At 35.5% G+C, this 22,649-nt stretch overlaps 1 protein-coding gene across 1 annotated transcript in view; it reads right to left on the reverse strand.

Annotated features, from left to right (window-relative positions):
- Positions 1 to 22,649, reverse strand: part of HMCN1 (hemicentin 1) — a 460,484-nt gene that overhangs the window by 261,851 nt on the left and 175,984 nt on the right. The window contains exons 7-11 of the mRNA XM_057725744.1: positions 22,355 to 22,475; positions 21,147 to 21,410; positions 19,641 to 19,785; positions 15,796 to 15,917; positions 10,802 to 11,077 (exon numbers count right to left, since the gene is read on the reverse strand). Of these exons, the coding sequence (XP_057581727.1) occupies positions 10,802 to 11,077; positions 15,796 to 15,917; positions 19,641 to 19,785; positions 21,147 to 21,410; positions 22,355 to 22,475 (928 nt within the window). The remainder of the gene's footprint in view (positions 1 to 10,801; positions 11,078 to 15,795; positions 15,918 to 19,640; positions 19,786 to 21,146; positions 21,411 to 22,354; positions 22,476 to 22,649) is intronic.

Raw genomic sequence — 22,649 nt, forward strand, 5'->3', positions numbered from 1 at the left:
AAAATGTATTTTACAGAATCTCTGATCCTTCTAAACATCGGTATTTACTATAGAAAAAGCTAACTTCAAAAGGTTACATAATGACTATCACTGAGCCTGCTGAGAATTGTAATTAGTAGCTGTGTCCTATTCTAACAGATGTATACCTACTGATTTAGCTCAATCAGTTTATTTACAACATATTGACATTGTTCAAAAATGCATTATTTCATTTTCTGATTAGGAAGGCAACTCTAGCTAGTTCTAGTGGTAACTAACTTTTAAGTGTGAAGCTTGCATATGAGGGTAACAAAATTTTACTAAGAGGGATTTACAAGGGATAGATGTGCTTGCTTAATTTTTACTGAATCAATAATGAGTAGAAATGGCAATGTAATATATTTTTTTAAGTTTTTCCAGGACTACTAGACAGTTTGCTTAAGTGGCCAGGGATTCTTTCCAAAGAGCAAAGGATGAAAACTTAAAACTAACCAATCAGCCAAACAAACAAAAAGAGATCAATTGCCTGCAAAAAGAGGCAAGGGCCACTGAAATTCCAAAGATATGGAATCAAATGCAACATTTCCAAATGAAATCTCATCAACGGAAATATGAAGACCTGGCTACAACTTTCCCAAAATGGTAGAATTATTCCTGAATGGCAATAATTCAAACGAATTACAATAGTGGTTAGTCTACATGGCAGGAGCAATATGTTTCCTAAGACTTCTGCTCTTGCTATTTTTGCCTTTTTTCCTCCAGAAAAAATAGAGCTGTATTCATTAGCTACATGCCTATTTAATTCAAATTTAAAATTTCCAAAACAAAATCAAATTTCAAAACAAGCTCCTTAGGTGCACTAGCCACATTTTAAGTGCTAAATTTCCACATGCAGCTAGTAGCTACTGTGTGGGACAGCACAGATACACAACATTTCCATCATTACATAAAGTTTTACTGGACAGTGCTGGACTAGAGAGAAAGACTATTAAATCTCAGAGAGAAGGACACTAATTCACTGACTTACCAGTAGGTGGGAACAATGGCAATAAAACACACAGGCACAGACCTAATATTGACAGTAACGTGCTAGATTTGCAAAAAAATTCCAGACCCAAATTCCAGTGTGGTTATGAAATTCAGTTAATAAAAGAAAGGCAATAATTTCAGAGGCAAACAATGATAAATTTAGGCTACATTCTATTTTAATGACAAAATCTTAATGGCAAATATGCATCAAGACTTTTCTTCAAAATGTACAACTTTTATTTTTCCAATATAAGATATAAGAATATGTAAATGTACCAAACGTTTGCTGCCTTAATACCCATTTTAAGTGATTCCTAATGTAACATTATTTATACATTAACATTGTTTGTTAAATTTTTTCTTTCCTTAACAACAACAATAAATCATGAATTCAGGAGCTTCTTTGGATGATTAACCAAAACAGATTAAGACAATAAATATGGTTGATAAGAAGAAAAGAATTTTTAAAGTTTAGTATTTCTTACTTAGAAAATATATGGTTGATAAGAAGAAAAGAATTTTTAAAGTTTAGTATTTCTTACTTAGAAAATCTTGTAAATCAACTATACTCCAATAAAATTGTTTTTAAAAAAAGAAAATCTTCCATTAAATGGTGACAAGCATTGCTTATTGCATTGCCTTTTGTTTACTAGATCCTCTTTATAACAATTTTCCAAAATCACAGAATTTCCAAATTAAAGAGGAAGTCCAAAGTTTAGACATACATTCTCACTTGACTTGGGAAAAAGTAGCAAATCATAATTACCATTATTACTTCTTGGCATATTAGAAGGACACTAATAAAGCTTTATATATATCTACTTGTATGTCCTGATTCAGAATCAGTTATGGCAAGAATATCTTTTGAGTATAAAAAGTTGATTACCTACATTCAGACAACCGAATATCATTCAGTGCTGAAAATAAATGAGCTATCAAGTAATGAAAAGACATGAGGAATTTTAATGAAAGGAGCCAATCTGAAATGGCTAGTTACTGAATGATTCCAAGCATATGACATTTTGGGAAAGGCAAAACTATAGAGATAGTAAAAAGATAAGTGGGTTTCAGGGCCTGGGGTAGGTGGGAGAAACAGATGAATGGGCAGAACAGAGAGGATTTTCAAGGCAGCAAAATTGTATGGTTACTATGATGATGGATACATGTTATTATACACTTGTTCAAACCCACAGAATGTACAACACCAAAAATGAATTATAATGTAAACTATGGACTCTGGGTGATTATGATGTGTCCATGCAGGATCATCACTTGTAACAAATGTACCACTCTGGTGGGAGATGTTGATAATGGGAGAAGTTACGCATATGTGGGGGCAGGGGGGCATATGGCAAATCTCTGTACCTTCCTTTTAATTTTGCTGTGAACCTAAAACTGCTCTGAAAAGAATAGGTCTTTTAAAAAATGTGGTCACAGTTTACAAAAAAAGAGTTTATTTTTACAAAGTATCACGTGATAGTCATAGAATCAAAAGCATATGAAAAGTGGATCTACATAGCACTCGTGGAAGGAAAGATTTTAAAATCTGGCAATTGACTTATTTTGCCAGACAAATTCATTTGCTACCTTAGTTATCTTATCAGGGAAACAACCCACAATGGGATTGGAAGAACATTTAGTGTTGGGAGTCCAATCTGAGTCACAACCTCCCATCCTTCCAGCTGTCACTTCCTGACTCCCACACGTCCCTTCTCCAGGTTCATGATGGACTCAACTCCTTTGAACCTTCTTTTTTATTCCATTCTATCAAACCATGCCTTTAACTCTCTCTTCTTTCTTTATCCAGCCTAAACTCCACAGAGCATCACTACACTTTTTTTCCCAGTTTCCTTGTCTTTTGCTGAACCAACATCACAAAACCACAAACCTAAATGATCCTTCTCTGTGTATACTGAAAAGATTACTGAAGACAGCAGGAAAAAGAAAATCATACCTTCATGGGGACAAAGATCCCTATTCAGTCAGACCCTCACTCTCAGCAAGCTCACGTTTCTGTGTTCTCATTTTTCCATGGCTTTGCACATGTAGGGTTTGGAGGAGGGTTTGGATCTAGAAAGGCTTTCCTGACTTCTCCCTGGCAAATGCTGGCTCATATTCCAGTGGACACCTCAGACACCATCTCCTGTGTGAAGCCCTTTTCAATCTCCACTCATTACTGAGACAGTATGCAAGGCTCTTGTAGTACCTTGGTGAAGTTCCTATCCTGTTAGGTAATAAATATTTATTGTTTAAATTTACTTATCTCTTTTCCTTTACTATGAACTTACTGAGGGGTAGGATGTTGTTTTCTTCTCATTTATATCCTCAGCAAGGAGCAGAATGCCTGACACTTAAATTTTTGGTAAATACATGAACGAGTGAATAAACATAGAAACAAATGGACAGATTAGATACCACCTCTGACCTTTCGTAAAAATGTGCTTTTGGTCAAGGCACTTCATGCATTTCAGTACTGGTTTCATTATTATGGGAAAAAAATATACCTGACACAGTGTGATGTAGATACTGCCGTGGGAAATAGCATAAAGGAAGATGTCATCAACATAACAGCTATCTATCAGCTTTGCAGTCTCAATAATCAAATGCTCCTAACATATCATGCCCTCCTGCAGATGCAGCAATAAATACTCCTACTTTGTGTATTAGCTCTGATTCAATTTTTCTTCATAATAGCCAAATATCAAAGCTCCTTGCTTATGTATAAAAATAGCAAGTCATCATGTTTTTCCTATAATCTTTACAAACAGAATTTGCTTTTCAGTTGAGTTAACTTCTAAAGCAATAACTCAAAGAAACATTAATTAATGTTTCAAGGGAATCTGAATTAAGTAAATTTTTAGTACATGTTCTGACATAGGATTTTTCAGACTTGGCAATAGTTCTTTTGCCTAACTAAGCACTCTGCTCTTGATTCAGTCTTCCTACAGACCTATGTGCATGCAGTACTATGTGCTAAATATGATGTCGGCACTAAAGACCCCAAACTGAAGAAAACTGGGTCCTTCCCTAATGTAGTTTACAGTCCAGTCATCTTACATGGTCTCTGTGTGCATATTCCCAGTTCTCTCTTTCCTCTAGGCTGTTCCTTACCAGCTACTTTACCAGAGCACAGGTCAGAGGAGTCACAAACTGTTTTGTTTTTTTTTTAATTTAGATTTAGATTTCCAGATATTCTTTACCCACGTGACAGGAACTTGCAGGCACTTTGTATCTTTTCTATTTAAAACAAAATTATTTCATTACTCTCACTTTCCTATTTATACTCAAGGAAGCTTTATTTTCTCTTTTTATACTTTCTTCTACCCACCTGTACCTTAGGCCTGCTAATAGCACATACAGACACTTCTGTGCACTATGCTGAATGATGGAAAGACCTAGTTCAGATCTGGGCTGTGCCACTTTCTGGCTTTGTAACTGAGGGCAAGTCAGTAACCCCACAGAGGCTATTCATCTTTATGGGCAAAATTCAGATACAAATACACACAATTTGTGAGGGTTAGATGGCATAATGTACATCACAACTTCTCAAAAGTTTTTAAATGTTTGTAGCTTCATCTGGATAATTTAATGGCCTGAAGTGTTTGCTGATTCCTCATCTGTTCTATCTCTTCGCAGCAGTCCCTGCACTGTAAAAGCTATCACATTGCATCATTTAACCTCTCCAACATCTGGACATCTTTCCAGTTCACTTAAATCCATCAGGCTTGGGTTGATACCCATTTTCTAATGTATATCATGTATAATGGTAATTATAGGAAAACCTAATTTAATTACCAATTGATATTCCGCATTTCTCCTTTCTCTCTCTCTCTTTTTTTTTATCAGAGACACCACCTGTTTATTTTTTTTAAATTTTATTTATTTATTATTTTTTGGGGGGTACACCAAGTTCAATTATCTGTTTTTATACACATATCCCCGTATTCCCTCCCTCCCTTGACTCCCACCCCACCCTCCCTCAAGTCCCCCCCACCCTCCCCGTCCCACTCCTCTAAGGCATCTTCCATTCTCGAGTTGAACTCCCTCTGTTATACAACAACTTCCCACTGGCTATCTACTTTACAGTTGGTAGTATATATATGTCTGTGCTACTCTCTCACTTCGTCTCAGCTTCCCCTTCATCCCCCGCCCCCCCGCCCCCTCCCAAACCTCGAGTTCTCCAGTCCATTCTCTGCATCTGCGTCCTTGTTCTTGTCACTGAGTTCATCAGTACCATTTTTAGATTTCGTATATGTGAGTTAGCATACAATATTTGTCTTTCTCTTTCTGACTTACTTCACTCTGTGTGACAGACTGTAGGTCTATCCACCTCATTACATATAGCTCCATCTCATCCCTTTTGATAGCTGAGTAATATTCCGTTGTATATATATGCCATATCTTCTTTATCCATTCGTTTGTTGATGGGCATTTAGGTTGCTTCCATGTCCTGGCTATTGTAAATAGTGCTGCAATAAACATTATGGTACAAGTTTCTTTTGGGATTATGATTTTCTTTGGGTATATGCCCAGGAGTGGGATTACTGGATCATATGGTAGTTCTATTTGTAGTTTTTTAAGGAACCTCCAACCTTCCGCATTTCTCCTTTCTCTTACGTCACTTGGGTTCAGAAATGATTTAAAACAGATTACTCTGTGATATAATCCTATAAAATTCCAGACCCTTAAGCTTCAAATATGATTTTTTGTACTTTCAAAATTTCTAATGACACTTTTTGAGAGGCATTATTTCCTAATTTATTTTCTTAATCATTCCTTATTTTTAAATTTATTTACTTTCTTAATTGTGTCTTTATTTTAAATATAAAAGTGATAAAGCAAATTTATAGAATATTTAGCAAAGAAAAAAACATATTACCCACATGTAATTTGATCTCCCCAATAAAATTAATGTCAGCGTTTTCAAAATTTTAAAATCCTATTTACACAAAGTTTTAAAATAATTCATTTCTATTAAATACTTTTTTCAAGTACAGAAAAGCATAAATTAAAAAGTCACTTATAGCTCCACTGCCACCAATCATCACATTTTTGTATATATCGATCTGGTTTTTGTTTTTTAATTTTCCTCCTAGCATAACTATGCATAGCTCCTATTTGGCTTTTTTTTTGCACAGCTGTACTTCTAAGTCTTGCGGTAAATCCTGCAGGGTTTTCTGAAAAAAATTTCTCTGTCTAGTTATACCATTATCTCCATAGTGAGGAATTCTCATGATGAAATTAGCGTATCAACCCATTCTCTCAGGCTCTCTCCTATTTACTTTCTCATGCTCATTAGTGAGACAGCTCCAGTTTCTGAGATTAGCGTTTCTTTTCACGGCTCTTCTGATAAATTGATAATGAGCCTAATAGTCACTGAGGGAAATCAGAATGATGGAAAAAGGCCAATAGGACATTTTGCCAGAATTGAAGTCTTTTAAATGTGCATGGTCTTAGTAAGAATTAAAATCCCACAGGGAGCATCTGAGCGGCTGACTCTAGGTAATGTGACCTGCAAGAGTTTAGGGAAAGGGAATTATCTGATCTCAGCTGTTTTCTACCACCTATTTTTTAAAAAAATTTTATTGGAGTATAGTTGATTTACAATGTTGTGTTAGTTTCTGCTGTACAGCAAAGTGAATCAGTTATACGTATACATGTATCCACTCCTTTTTAGATTCTTTTCCCATATAGGTCATTACAGAGTATTGAGTAGAGTTCCCTGTGCCATAAAGTAGGTCCTTATTAGTTATCTATTTTATATATAGTAGTGTGTATATGTCAATCCCAATCTCCCAATTTATCCCCTCCAATCTTCCCCCTGGAAGCTGTAAATTTGTTTTCCAAGATAGTAAAGAATTCCTCTCCAGATTAGGAAACATGCTCAGATACTAAGACCCAAAATATGACAAAAATCCACTTCGATTACTTTCCAGCCTTTAGCATATCTGAGAAGTTTGACACCAGTCTGATTTTATCCCTTCTGTTTACAATGTATTGGTTTAGTCTGCATGCTGTGGAGTTTTTTCCCCTCACACTAGTAATTTGAAATTTCAGCCAGGATGTGTCTAGATGAAGTTCTTCCTTCATTGACCTTGCTTGATTTGCTCACTCAGGACAATTTTTTTTTTCCTTCCCTGTACAGTTTTCTTCAATTCTATCTTTGACTATTTCTTTAGTTTCAGTTGTATTTGCTGTATACCTATATATGTTCTATACCTCTAAACCTTAAAGTTCCATTCTGTGTTTTTATTTCTAATTTAAAAATCATATTATTCAACTCTCAGTCCTTTTCCTCAACAGTCTGGAAGAATTTCTCAAGTTTATGCAGCCTACCCCTGATTTTATGTTTATGTAGTACAAATTCAGTTCTTCAGTATCTGATTCAGATTTCATTATAACATTGCATTTTTAACATCAAATCCTTTTATATTTCTATCACACTTGCTATTGTCCTTTCATCTTAGCCAGTTCTTCCTTTATAAATATATATTCCCAGTTAAAGGAGCACAGGCCTTTTTGAAAGACATGGGTGACACTAAACATTTTTTTCTAGTCTTTAGAATAAACTGCTACTTTCAAAGCATCCATTTCTTCTAAGTCTTTTCCCCCCTTGTTTTGTTCCCCAGTATTTTTCCTTAGGTTCTAGGCTTTATTTTTGCCTGTTTTGTTATATTTGTTTCAACAATTTTCTGTTTATTAATCCTCAGATGATGTGGCCTCTATCCAGACTCAGTGTCAGTCAACAAAGCATTTGAAAGGAACTAGCTTTGTTCTCTGTCTCCTTCTGTTCCAGTTGAACCCTCTTTGCAGCTCTGTGGCTGAGTAAGAGTGTGATGTGCATGGCTCCTTGCCTGATTCTCACCCATGATGTCCTTCTGGCTGAGATGGGATGCTCCCCTCCGCTACCACTTGTCTCTAAAATCCCTACTGACATACCCATCAATGTTTCTCTTGCTTCCAAATATTTTCATTTGTGAGAAACTTATCTCAGGTTACAATTTTCTACACGGTGCCGGGTTGCCTGTCCACTTCTTGCCCTACTGTTTTCCTAACTGAATGGTTATAGCTACTAATAGGTATAAGGAGACAGCACGCTGGCTTCCCAAAGAGTAACATTTTCTTTTTGGAGCAAACTATGAAATGAAGGAGCAAAGGTACATCCTCCCTACTTTCACGTGAACATAAAAAAGATGGACCGCTGATTAAAATTTTCATTCCATCGAACTTAAAATATAGGTAAAGACTATATACATATTGATACAAATAATAGTCTTTACATACATTGTACATAAAATTCCTCCCCAAATATTTGCCTCTGTATATTGCAACTGGTTTTTATGTTCTTCAGTTGTGTCTTGAGGTCTTTATAGATATTTTACTGTTAATGAGAAGCGGTTTCAGTAGCTAGACATATGCTATTTCTAACCAGAAAATTCTTGCCAATTATATTTCATAAAACGACTACCAAAATTTGTAAAATCTGGATGTTTAAATTTTAAAGTATTCCAGATAGAAACAGTTTCCAAACAGATCTGTAGCGGCAGGGCAACATAAATGAGGCCATAAATTAAGCTACTGATTCCCCTGTAAGCAAGAAAAATATTCCTAAAGTGTGAATTCAATCCAAGTAATTATTATATCTGTTAAGGTTTCTTGAACTTTTTTTATTTATCCTTTTTAAAACATGTAGCTGCATAAAAATGAAATTTACAATTTATGATTCAATGTCAATAGTTGGCAAGCATCCTATAGTCTCATGAGTTATAATCCTAGGTACAGCAGTTTATTTCATCAAATATCCACTGCTTTTCAATAATGTATTCAACCATAACGTAATCAGATGGCAACAGTTAGCTAGCGTCTCTTATTTTTTTTTATTAAACAGTGCCATCAATTCTAGAATATATTTGTGTTAGATTTTTACAACACAATTTTTCATCAAAATTGTTCCCTCAAACTCAAGACCAACTAGACAGGCCATAAAATAATGCCTCTGAACAGATTTATACCACTAGAGATTATACACGCTAGCCAGTAATCATATAATGACATATGGTTTTTGTATTTATATTTCGTATATAACATCTTACCTCAGAACTTAAATCATTAGATAATAATGAGTCTATTTTACCAAAAAGAAGAGAGTTTTAGGGTTTCCTTTAAAAATATGCATTTCTGTATCATAAGGTCTATACCTTAGAATAGTTTCAAATGCTGTTTTGGAAAATGTTGTCCGTGAAATCACCTGAGAGGTCTGTTACAAATGTAGATCCCCAGGCCCTACACAAGGCCTGTGAAATCAGAATCTCTGGGCATGGGGTTAGAAATTTGCTTTTTAAAAAAGTTCCTTGGATAATTCTTTATCCGTGAAAGTTTGAGAACCACTGCTCAAATTGACTAAACAATACTAAAGGACTAAAAAGTTAACTTGGGGAAATAAGGAAGGCTCTAATTTTATTTTACAGTCCCATTCTAAGGGACTCCAGGGAAAGAACCAAGGTCACATTTCAGAAGTCCATTAGCATTTATCCTATCTGAAACGATCAGTTTGGTAAAAATACTTCCAAAACTCTAGTAACTCAAGTTACTACTTGTATTGACTCAAATGATCTAGGCAGTTTACCTCACGGAAATGTAGTGCACCATTTACAAAAGCAATGCTCCCCCAGAGGTTTCAGCAGATCAACTAACAAAAGACATACAGCCATACAGTCAGATTGCAGAATATATCTCAACTACCAGCAAGAAAACCAGAATCAGATGTCAACCATTTTATTAACTCTCATGGTAGTTTAACTTTTTTTTTTGCCATTAATAACATTCCAAGAGCTAGCCTTGAAACTCAGTTGTCACTCTCTTAGATAACCACATTAAAAAATCATCTGACACTGTTACTTGAGGCATGTTACAAAGTTGTTGCTAGTACCATAACCAAGGAGCCAGACCCAATTCTGATGCAATCAGTCTCCCACATCAAGGATTTGAAATGAAATATTCTGCTAAGGCAGCAACAGAAACTTTCAGCTAAACAGTGTAAAACTGCCAATAGTAAGTTGCTCATTATATTAAGACTCTAGAGACATTTAGAAGCCAAATATGATTCTACTGAAAGAGATACTTAGGAATAGTTTCTGATCTTCACTTGATGGTCCTGAATACTATACATATTTCGTAGCAATTAGATCACATTGTTAATGCACTTGTTTTCAGCTATCTGAACATGTCACTTAGCCTATAGGGACAATTCAAGATTGGCTTACTATTAGCTTATTTTCAATAAGTACCGTGTGTGTGTGTGTGTGTGTGTGTATGTGTGTGTGTGTCTAAGATAAATAAGGTAAAAAAAGCTCTGCTAAAGTTTCAATAAAATTTCACCTAGATGAGAAACATTTTAAAACTTAATTAAAACCATAAAAGTAAATTAAATATGCAAATAATGCACTCAAATTGGGAAATTTTCTTTTTACCAATTAACACAATTAGCTTTTCTTAAAGTTCACAAGGTAGATGAGAAAATTTAAAACTATTAAATCACGCAGAGACAATTTCTAATTCTATTCTCTTAAATAAAATTCTTTGACGACTAGGATTAGCTGTGTTTGTTTTAAAGTCATTTATTTGCTAGTGATGTTTTAGTTTCCAGTTTAGTCAGCTTCAGACCCTCAAGGTCCACAAGCATTCTATCCTTCAAAGTTGTAACTGATACCCTCACATGGACAGCTTAAGGGAACAGAGGTCAAAGACGGAAGACAAAGCTGCCATGACTCAGAAGTTACCATAAGCACAGTACCTTGCACTGTGAGGAAAACTGACGCAGCTGATGATCCTCCTTCACTGGAAACCACACAGTGATACTCTCCGGCATCACTGAACTTCACACTCCTCAGCTCCAGGGAAAGGTTAGCCAAGATGCTCACTCTTGTTGGATCTGCCAGCCTGACATCTCTGTCATTCTTCTGCCAGGTTAGATTGTACTCCACTGCACTGATGACAAGACATGTCAAAACTGTTCTTTCTCCAGGAGTGACTGTAACATTATTAGACACTTGGATGACTGGCGGGGGCTCTGTGTGAAATAAAAAGATTCAAATTGAAAGATCCAGAAGTCATTTTGCTCACTCATAGAGGTGGTTTAAAAATTCAATAATTATGTATTAAGTATTTGGCAGGAAAGATGCACTGCAACAGAACTTATTGATTAATACATGTGTCTATCACCCCAAGAAAATTATCATCTAGCTGAAAAATGCTTTAAATAGGAATGCATGTTTACATACCAAAGTATACTCAAGTCCAAATCTGTAAATTATAGATGTGAGGACCAAAGAGGCATGGCAAAAGGATATGACAAGACTGATTTAGGGTTGTAGAATGAGTCAAATTTTGATTTGAATTTTAAAGAAAGTAGCATTTATGGATTTTTAAAATTTAAAACCATTTATTTAGTGTTTTAAAGAAAATAGCACATGAAGTATGGTCGATATGGCAAAGATAAATGGTATCAGCTTTATGGGGATTATTATCTCATTAAGATATTGTACAACAGGACAGTAAGATGAATTTCTCCCAGCGAAGAGGAGGAATGTTTGATTTAAGAAAGTCAAGTTAACAGTAGGGATAGACTTTTAATAAAATTATACACATAGGACCATGTAGGAATTGAGTAATGTGTGCTCATTTCAGATGCGGTCAAAAGCCACTTGCTAATTAAATATTTAGCCAGCATTTCTAGAGAAAAATCACATATTGTTCTAGTTAGGTTTCAGAATTCTGTAAATCTAAATGTCTCTGTAAAGCTCACTCGGCCCAAACCCTTTAAAATAACCTGCCATAGCAAGGCATTATTGGGCAATAATACAGCAATAAAAACTAGCTGTAAACCCATGTGTCTGTTTCAGTTTAAATGTGAAACAGTATCAGATATTCAAGATCCAACTTCATATTTCTTTATTAAAAACTATAAGTGCAGAGGAAGATCATGACGCTAAATTAAAACCTGGAAGTATCATGCCAAAACCATAGCGGTCATCTCTGAGAGAGAGAAATGTGTATATGTTTCATATTTTCCTTTACATTTATCTTTGTTTTCCAAACATTGTCAGAGGATTGTATGCTATTTTAAATTATTTTAAAAATCCATAATTTTTACCATTCTGGTATGTTTTTAAAATCTCGTGAAAATAGCTAATGAATCAATTGGAAAGAGTACATGAGGACGTTAGAAAGGTCTGACTGAAGCCTGGTTAGGTTTGACAGATAAGATACAGGATGCTTTGCTAAATTTGAATCCTAGGTAAACATCAAATAACATTTTAGTATGTCTCATGAAATATCTGAGGCACATTTAACTGAGCATCCTATGTTTTTAGTTGAATCTGGCAAACATAGGCTGCCTAGTTTTACCCCTAACCAGTGTATGACCTTAGATAAGCCAATTTATTCACAATATTTGTTTCCCTACCTGAAAAATGAGATGATTAAATTAGGTGACCTGAAAGACCCCTTCTAGCACTAATGCTCTGTGATTCTAACATACAAGATGGTAAGGACCACCAAAGACCTGGAAGCGAGTATTTGTAAATGTGTTGACACTCTATCAAAATCTTTTTGAAGACCACAAACACTTTGTGTTTTCTTTTTTTGTTCCTTTTAAACAAACTTCTTCAACTAGACTAGAGATTTTTAGAAAATCCCATATTATGGACAGACAGGGGATGCTGAGTACACACCTAGATCCTTCTCAAGGACCTAGGCGCTCATTTCCCTAACTGCTCTGCTTGTTGCCTACTGAGCTCATAGCCAAGGGAGCTACCATGCACAGCTTAGGCCCCCGTTCCAGTGCAGTCCACTTCCAGGGATCACTTAATGAAGGAAAAAGATCCAGCTTTCTTGCCTCAATTCAAGGTCTCCCAGCTCCAGGGCTCCCTGTAGGATCAGCTGAGGCCCCTGTTATGATAACATCACATTTCAACTTCTTCTGCTTCCTTACAGGTGCTCTTCCCTAGAAAACTCCCCAATAACCCTCTTGCGTGCAAAGTCTGCCTCAGAGTCTATTTCCTCTTCAAATATAAATTCAAATACATAAAATGCCAACTTTCTATTAACATCCAGGACGAGGTGAGATTTTAAGCATGACATGCAATACCACCACTGCGTAAATATCTAGAGATAATACATATTCTACACACTGAAATATTTATGCATGTTTCAATAAATTTGTTGGTGATGGGCGAGATGATGAAGGAGAATTACAGAAGTTTGCAAAAGACGCCAAGACAACAAATTACCAGAAACAGCCTGGTCCCGGGAGGAGGAGGGGCAGTCATTCCTAAGTGAAAAAATGACTGAGGCTAGGAGTAGGGGACCGGGGATGGAACCTCAAAACTTAGCAAGAATGATAAGCATAGGCCTTGTGACATTAGGTAAAGATCACTGGACTGAGAGTCAGGAGGCCAGGAATCTGCTTCTCACTACCCACCCATCTGATCAGAAATGGGGCACCTGCCTGCTCTGGGCTTCATTTTCTTTAGCTACAAAATGATGAGGTGGTGTAATCTTATTTCCAAGTCTTACTCTTTCTAAAAGAGCATCCTGTAATTACAACTTAACATTGCCTGTTACTGACATGCCCTTGACAAGTTTTCTCTATTCAATTCTACTTAAAGCCAAAATTTTGGTATTGTGTGTATGTGTGTATTGGGGGAGGGACATTATGCTAACAGAAAAATTCAGTAGGTAAAATTAATATAACTTTGTCATAGTAATAAAGTATCAAATATCATTTGTAAGGAATTTTTTTCCTGCTTCTGCAGCTCCATTCATTAGTTTCTATATGTTTATAGGCAATATAAAGGTGTAATTCCTTTTACACCCGTTTTGCTTTTAAAACAATCAATAACCAATATTTCCAATGAACCCAAAATCCTTAAAAATGTTGGCGAGAAGAAAATACTGAAAAAAAATGAAGTAACATATTGGTGGAACTTTGACTTTTCTTCAAACAGTTCTCGGGTGCTGACTTTATAAATAACATCACTGTTCCATTATGCTGTGTTTTCCCAACACTCCTGGCCAAAATATAAGATCTAATTATCCTGTGAATTCACATCTGATTCTGGTGTGCAGGTTAGTAGTGACAGCAGGTTGGCTGAGCCGGGACCTGGGAGGTTTCAGGCTGGAAGGTTAAACGGAAGTTAGCCCAGAAAGAAATGTCCACTCTCTGAAGTCTAAAGGGGCATTTGCTTATTACCTCTGCTGTCCAGTCATTGCCATACGATCCATGCTTCTGCTCCTTCCTTCCTAATTAACCAAGCGGGACACAATTTCTGAAAATTAGCTTTGGCACCATACAACTTCCTAGCAATACCATGGCTTGGCTGGCACAGATTACTACTAGAAAGGCATGTGTAGAGTGTATACTCGGAAGTCACTGACACCATAGGGCCAAATTCTTAGCAGTCCGTTCACAAGTTCTTTTTGGCACTTTCCAGTTATTTATGCAAGATGTCTGAATCAACTCACTCAAACCTCTTTCCCTGTTGTCCCTCCCTTAATTAATATTGCTGGGGAAAAAACTTGAAGTGCTCATGTGTTTGTTTTTCCAGAAGCTGAGGAATGTTGACACGATTCCAATGCTTTACATAATTACTGGAGATGAAAAAATGAATAGTTTACGATGCACGTCAACTTGCTAAATTGTTTCAGAAGACAAACTTTATTTTTCTAAGCATAACAGAATACAAATAATTTACTGCAAGAAGAACAGGCTTGCACGCCTCTGTTTTAAAGTTCAGCTCGGACTTATTGACAACAGGCACAAATCCTAGGCTTCTAAACAGCCCTACAGTCATAAAGCTTCTTCTGTCTTAAATTTTCCGAAGAAAATGCACATCAATACTAAATTGACAATTCAGACATTGTTATAAACTCAACAGGCACGTTTAGGTCACAATAGGTTACTGTTCAACACACAACAACCCTAGCTACAAGGCAGGTAGAAAACAGCTGAGTCAAAACGAAGTTTCCAATAAATTCTAGATGCTGAGTAAGTGGCTCAAGTCCTGATCATTGATGATACATGGTAGTCTTTTTGGTTTTTACAGAATTCTGGGAGAACAGAAGAAAAAATGAATTTTTGTCACGGACATATATTCTACCTTATAAAATAATCTGAACCTTGCCCATTTATTCATAGCAAACATACTATTTAAATGTAAACTAATTAGCATGACTTTTGCCCTTCTTAATACCAGTATTGTAGCCACTGAGATCCTATGTTTTTTTAACATGATACTTTCCCTGTAGTCTTCAACTTAGATGTCAGAATCCATTCACGAAAGGACTCTGCTCATTATAAATATGGGAGAGCGAAAGGGAAAGTTGAACCTTGCTGTTACCAGAATGGATAATATAATTTTCTTATATTTTATTTTCTCAAAGGAAAATGCTATATGGAGATTAAAAAAATATTTGTTAAGCCCCTCCAATAGTAATAATGGTAACAACAACAGTAATAAAAACAGCTAATGTCTATTATGTGCTTCTATGTGCCAGACTCTCTTAACATATACTATCTCACTTAATCCTCACAGTTTCTCCATGGGATAGAGATGTACTATTATTATCACCCTTTTATAGTTAGGGGAACCAAAGTACTGAATTCTTAATTAATTGGCCCAAGGCAGGTCACACAGCTAATATGCAGGAAAGCCTGGATTAACAAACATCCCATTTCCATAGGTGCATTAATACTTGGGCAACTGCAAAGCAATTAGTGATAATTACCTGACACGTCGAAGAATGTCTGTGCCCGTCCGGTCCCTGCACTGCTGACGGCAATGCACTCATAGGAGCCCTCATCAGACAAAGTGACCTGTTCAATATCCCAGGTCACACTGGCAGATTCTCTGCAGTAAGAAAATAGAAGCATGTTTTGTTACTACAAAAACAAGACCAAGTTGAAAGCAGTGACTCCACAGTATTGGTTTTATTCATTCAAAAGAACAGTTTAAAAAAAGTTCTTTATAGCTTAAAATTACAGAGTTCTTTTATTATCATAATTACCATAATTTTAAAATTATACAGAGTTCTTTATAGCTTAAAACTATACACCTTTTATATTTTTATTAGAAAGTAAGCTTCTCTACTCTGAGCAAAAAACAAAGACAATGAGTTTTGTTTTGTTTTTTTCTATTGATCTTCATAGGCTCTAACAAAAGAATTCATTTTAAATATGAGAAAAACTTGAAAGAGGCTGTGGATAGAAGAGTGAAACTTTTTACTGAGAAAATATCAGGGAGACATCTTTAATCAATCTCCCCTCAAAAGTCATTTAATTCAAACATAATAATTTTACCACTTTTTATTTTCACTTTTTTCACATTCATATTTCTTTTTCTTTCTTTTTTTTTTGAACAGGCCTCTAACTTTGCTGTTCATAAATATAGTCTGTGCCTGCTGAGTTATGGAGACTGTAAATTTCTTTAGGAAAATATTCTCTTGCTGTGTCAAAATATACTATAAAGAATTAGCAGAAAAAAAGAAAAAAACAACCCTCCTTAAAGTCTCTCTCCTTCCTCTCTCATTTCCAGTTTTTGGTCACCTTCAGTGGGATTCTAGCCAAAGCAACTCAACCAGGTAATTTACAAGTGTGAAGGTAGAAAACAGACTTTTTTGTCTCCCAAAAGATACATTCTCTTTAACTTTCTTATATATAAGCTCCACATAAGGCTATATAGCATATATGGTTCAGTCTATGTATACAATGAGTAAAGCAAAAAACTATCAGTTTTATAAGTTGTCATTTAGGTAAAATAAATCCCTATGCTATATTACAAATCCATTCATTTAATAAATATTTATATTTTATTCTCTAATGCTCTTCAAATTGTTTCTCGTTTTCTGGAAATGTCTTAGTAATAGCTATGTAATCCTTATTTTAAAAATTCCAATAATCTACAACACAAGCATTATATTACTTTAAAATATGGTTGCAATATCATAAATATTTTTATAATTTTTTTCTTATAATTATCCATAGCAATTTATAACCTGTTTAAACATTCAAGATACAGATGAAATGAAAAGCCCTCTGCAGTCAAGACGCCTTCCACTGAAGCTAAAAGTAGTACAGGATATGATACCTCACTGTAATAACTACAGATCTCTCTCCATCCGAACAAATCATACCCATCACCAAACCACTATGAAGAATTCACTGAGCTCTTGATGTACATTTATCACTAACCTAGAGTTTGTAAGAGAAAGTCAAGACACAGGTTCCAGTCATCAGGAAAGTGAGAAAATAAGCAAGGTAATCCTTCCATATATTTTAGTAACTGGGAGTATTCACTTCAGTTAATACTGTTTCCTTTCACTTGCATCTGCATTAGGTGTCAGTGGTCCTTACTGTCACATTCAGGAGAAAATGGAGTATGACATTCTATGCTGCATTGATCACCTAAGATGTACCTTGAATGCTTAAGAGCTGTATGCTAAGCTCCAAGTTTACAAATGCCATCGTCTAGGAGGTACTGGTAAGTTCCAGGAAGGGAAGAGTTTGAAATACACACATCTTTCGTGCCTTTGCAGTGCCTACTTCAGAGCCAAGCATATATTAGGAGTCACTGAAAACTTAGACACATGTAAATTTTAGAATAGAAAGTGACCATTCTTCTAGTCTTAATGCCTTTTATTTAAAAACAAGAAAGTTGAGATCTAGGAAGGACAAGTAATTTACTCAAAGGTACATAACCAGTGTATGAATTGCTTAGAGAATATTCCTTACGGTTATACTTGCTCCTCTCTTGTTTATGAAATATTACATGAAAACAATTCTATTTTTCATGTAGCCTTATCAGTTGTCATTAAGGTTATACGGCCACAGTAAAAAGTTTTGAAGGGATGACCTTTGGAACAGGGGAAGAAACATGTAGGATAGAAATGTGTCTTGTTGCTAATGGAAACTAATTCCCTCCTACATCCCCTAGAGACCATAGTGACTCACATAACAAAGATCCAGTCATGTATCTGGAGTTATTAGGAAATCTAGGGCAGAGATGTGCTAGTGAATTGGGATTAGAGTATCAATCCATCATCACCCATTCCCAATTTTGTCTTTAGCCTCTTACATCCAAAGAACTTAATAAATGTCAGCAAGGCATGTCACATCTCCGGGCCACAGAACTGGAAAAATGGAAAGAATGAATCCTTGTGGTTTACCTCAGAGGAATTGTGTGGAATTCATAAATTAAGGTTTATAAAGAATCTCAAGTGTCTTTGAAAAATGTTACTATTTAAATATGAAGCAGAATTGTTTGATTTCATCAGTCAGTTATGAAACTTTGTCATTTGATATCCTGGTCAGTTATGTTGCTGGTTATTAAATATGCAGTTAAGGAAATCATCAAGATACATGTTAAGAAAGTAGCAGGAAATAATATAGTCCAATCTTTAAATAATGGAAAATTTTCTCAAGTTATAATGAACATTCTTGCCACAGCTTTTGCTTAAAATGACCCCATAAGGAGATTGTATAATAAGCTTAGACTGTCAAATATTTAACATTACAGAAGTTATTTATGTGAATATTGAATTACCAGTGTAAAAGTTTTGTAAAATAATTCTTAGAGTTTTCCCCAACTATAGTTCGTTTCACAGTAAATTAAAAACAAAAGAAAAGAAAGAAAAACGTTTTCTAGAAATCATCCCCTAGTTTTCAAGGCCTACTTATTTTCTATCATTAAATTCCCTTAAATTTGCCTAGAAAATTCACTCGTCTTCACAAGGAACATTGGTGCCCTCTAGCCCACTTCCCTAGACTGTTGGCTGCAGTAGTAACCACACACGCTTCTGCGCCACCTGGGCCATATCCCCAGCACACACCTCACTTCTACCCTTCTCCTCCTGGCTCCCCGGAATCCAGCTACACTGGCTTCCTTCCTTGTCTTTCTTTTCCCCACGCCTGGTGAACTCTGGCCTTAGTGCATCTGCACTGACTGTTCCTGGTGTATGAGCACCCTTCCCTGGATACCTGCGTGACCATCTCTCTCACCATGTTTAGGTCCTTGCTCAAATGACCCTACTCTGAATTTTAAAATTATGACTTGGCCAAAACCACGTGCACCCACCAACCAGTATTACTTGCTGCAATTAACCTACTCTACTTTTCTGCTATAACACTTATCAGATTCACTTATCATAACACTTTAAATCAGATTCAGAAACACGTTTACCTTCAAGCCACTAAGTTTAATCTTCAGGGTCTTTCATTTGCAAGGACTCTTGCAAGGTTCAGTACCTAACTTTGTATTCATAATTTTGTATTCTTTGTCTTATCAATGGACCGTCAAACTGTTTAAAATTCAGATCCTATAAAACCTGAATCAACTCTTAAATGTATTCTAGCATTTACTATATTATCATATTATATTGATCATCTGTTTCCATCTTCCTCCTCTACAATGTAAGTTCCACAAAGGTGCAGAATTGTGTCTGTTTTACTCACTGCTACATTTTAAGACTATGAATCAAATAAGTAAGAATGTCTCATGAAAAAGTATATTAAGATATTCTATTTGTATTTAGATGCTTAGTGCTATAAATTATTACTAATAGAAATATTTACACACTTTAAATACTGGTCTACTCCAAGTGTAACTCCGTTTCTGACAAAGCTCAAGGTAAAGGGCAAAAGACTCTCAACAGAGCAGGGAATCTGGCCTGACTGCAGGTAGTATCCTGGGGTTTTCTCAGGCATTGTAACTTTGGGAGCATCTGGAAAAAAAAAAGAACATGGGCAAGAAGGTCACAGTGACATTTGGTACTTTCTGTTAATCCATTTAAAAGCTTCATACTTAAATTATTCCAGTAAATTCTCTGCATTCCAAGTAATCTAAATCACTAAAAATCACTTTATCTTTCTTTGTTCAAAGCATATTCATCTCTGGATTATCTCCATGGACTCTTTACTAAGGTACTCACTGAATCGAAGACGCCACTGATTTAAGACATAACATTTTTTATACCACCAAGATAGAAAACAAAGCTACCAAATAAGTTACAATACATTATCAATTGTAGAACATAGTTCAATTTCAAAAATGCAAAAAAATGAAAAGAACCCATATATCCTAGAATTGAATTCACGGGGTAACTGTTTCCAAAAAGGAATGAAAAAAAAAAAAAGATTTTTAAGAATCCAATAGATTTTTTAAGCATTCAATTCAGGAGCTAACACAACTAACTTTGAATATTGCATATGAGGAAATACTGAGGTTGGTTCTATTATTTCCTTTCTACAGCTATCAACCAATAGCTATAGAGTGGTTCCTGAATTTCCCAAATTGTAACCTTACATATAAATGATAAACATTATCCCTCCACCCAAAAGTATAATAGTAGAAACAATCTTATATTTTGTCAGTCCATGGTTCAAGCTACATACAGTTCTAAAGTTTTGGTCAGGGTCCAGTCATCAGCCTTGAGAAATAATAGCAAATATATAAGTAACTAGCTTACTAACTAACTAACCAACTAACCAAAAAAGGCAAAATCAAAAAGGCAAAATCATCACCAGTTATTTACAAGGAACTGCTGTTCACGTACGAGAAGGTTTCTGACAATCATATATAAATATTTAGCCGAATTAGATAGCTATAATCAAACATTAAACACATACGCCCGGCTTTTTTTAGGGGGAGTAACAGCACCAGAATTTCCCAGTTCAAGTTCTCACAGTGACTGAAGTAATCAAAATTTTCAGATCTACAATCAGTGAGACTTAACATTAAACTTTGAATGTGCTATTTCATGGTTAGGAAAAGTTGTATTACCTAAGTATTAATGCTCTTCCACATGGTGACCAAGTAATTATGTGAGGATATTATTTTTGACTTTAGAGTCTATTCTTCTTCTTCTTCCTTTTTTTTTTTTTTTTTTTTTTTTGGCCTTGCTGCACAGCTTGCAGGATCTTAGTTGCTTGACCAGGGATCAAACCGGGGGCCCCCAGCAGTGAAAGCCCAGAATCCTAACCACTGGATTGCCAGGGAATTCCCTAAAGTCCATTCTTTATTTATAGGACCACATCAGCCCCTTAAACTATCAATACTCCAGTGCTGAATAAAGTGTTATCTTACCTGGGATGATACTAGAGAAGGAAACACTTGATACTCTCTGGAAGAGATAATCATCCTTATCATAGCCTGTTACTTTGAGAAAGAAAGCTTCATTTGGTGGTATAAAGTCAGAAATATTCCATATGCCATAAGGTTTTCTATCTGGATAATATTTAATAGGAATAGTCTTAAGAGAACTGCCTGAGATACTCAGAAGTTCAAGACGATCTACTCTAGCTGGGATGGAAATTCCAGAAGTATTCAGCAGCACATAAGTAGGTATTCCTACAAAAGAAAGAATTTGTCATCATTTGCAAGTCACATGCACCTGAGGTTATCTATCAAATAACTTTTGTATTATAATAACAAGTAACGAGGACATACATGTGAGTATTATAGATTTTGCCACAGATTGTGGTCCAGTTGTAGAATCTTTTCTACATAAAAGACAGTTTGTTCATGACCAGAGAAACTTAGGAAACCCAAAGTAATAATTTTTATGGTACTTAATCATGTTTATATGTAGAAAAATTAGAATTATGATTATTATGTTATAACACTTGATTATATGAATATTTTTAAAGATTCACTATTTTGTATCCTTCTAGTAACTGCAGCAATAAAAGTAAGTATAAATGCTTATTACACAATCAGAAAAAAGAAATTTAAAGTCACAGTAGGATTGAACCTTCCTTTTAGCTATAGAACTATAAATCTTCTTGCATGAATAAAATAAGAGGAAGAAGCACCTTTCAAATTCACAACAATTTCATCTTGGAACATATAATGCTACATGGTATCTTTAATGTTTTAACTACACACACACACACACACACACTCCACATTTTCACCTTAACAACAGGCAAGTAAGATGCTAGTAAGAAAAATTCTCAAGATATAGGTCACCAATTTTCAAAGTTTATTAAGTATAGGAATCAATGAGGTGCCTGTTAAAGTGCATATTCCTGAGCCCTACTTTCTGGAATCTCATTCAGGAGATCTGGGGTGGGCCCCAGGAATCCTAATTTTGATAAGCTCCCTGAGTGATTTCAGTATCACTGGTCTTGGGACCACACTTTGAGAAACAGTGACAATCATATTTAAAATAAAGATGCTATGTTTCCCAATGTTATTGAATAACTACAAAATTATAAAATTACAGACAGTCTGAGAAATAGTTTGCACTTCAATATCTACTATGCCAATTGAAGTAATGCACACATACTAACCTTGCACCGGTCTGCTGGCTGTTTTTTTGAAGTCCAGGGTGGGCTTTCGGGAAAAACCAGCTCGAAAATCAATAGTACTGAGGCCAGTGATGCGAACAGAGTGCCTTCCACTGCTAGATGTCTGAAAAATGTTTCATGACAAACCCCATCAGCAGTTGATCCAGGATGCAGTTCACACTCAACACTAACCAGTATGGGAAACTGCAGTGTTTGATTAGTATTGACGTCCAATCATTGAGGTTTTGATCTGGGTGTTTTGAACCTAACTGTGATTCTGTATCTTCAATGTGTTTTA

Source organism: Hippopotamus amphibius, chromosome 3 (genome assembly GCF_030028045.1).
Source record: "Hippopotamus amphibius kiboko isolate mHipAmp2 chromosome 3, mHipAmp2.hap2, whole genome shotgun sequence".
NCBI classification, from domain to species: domain Eukaryota; kingdom Metazoa; phylum Chordata; class Mammalia; order Artiodactyla; family Hippopotamidae; genus Hippopotamus; species Hippopotamus amphibius.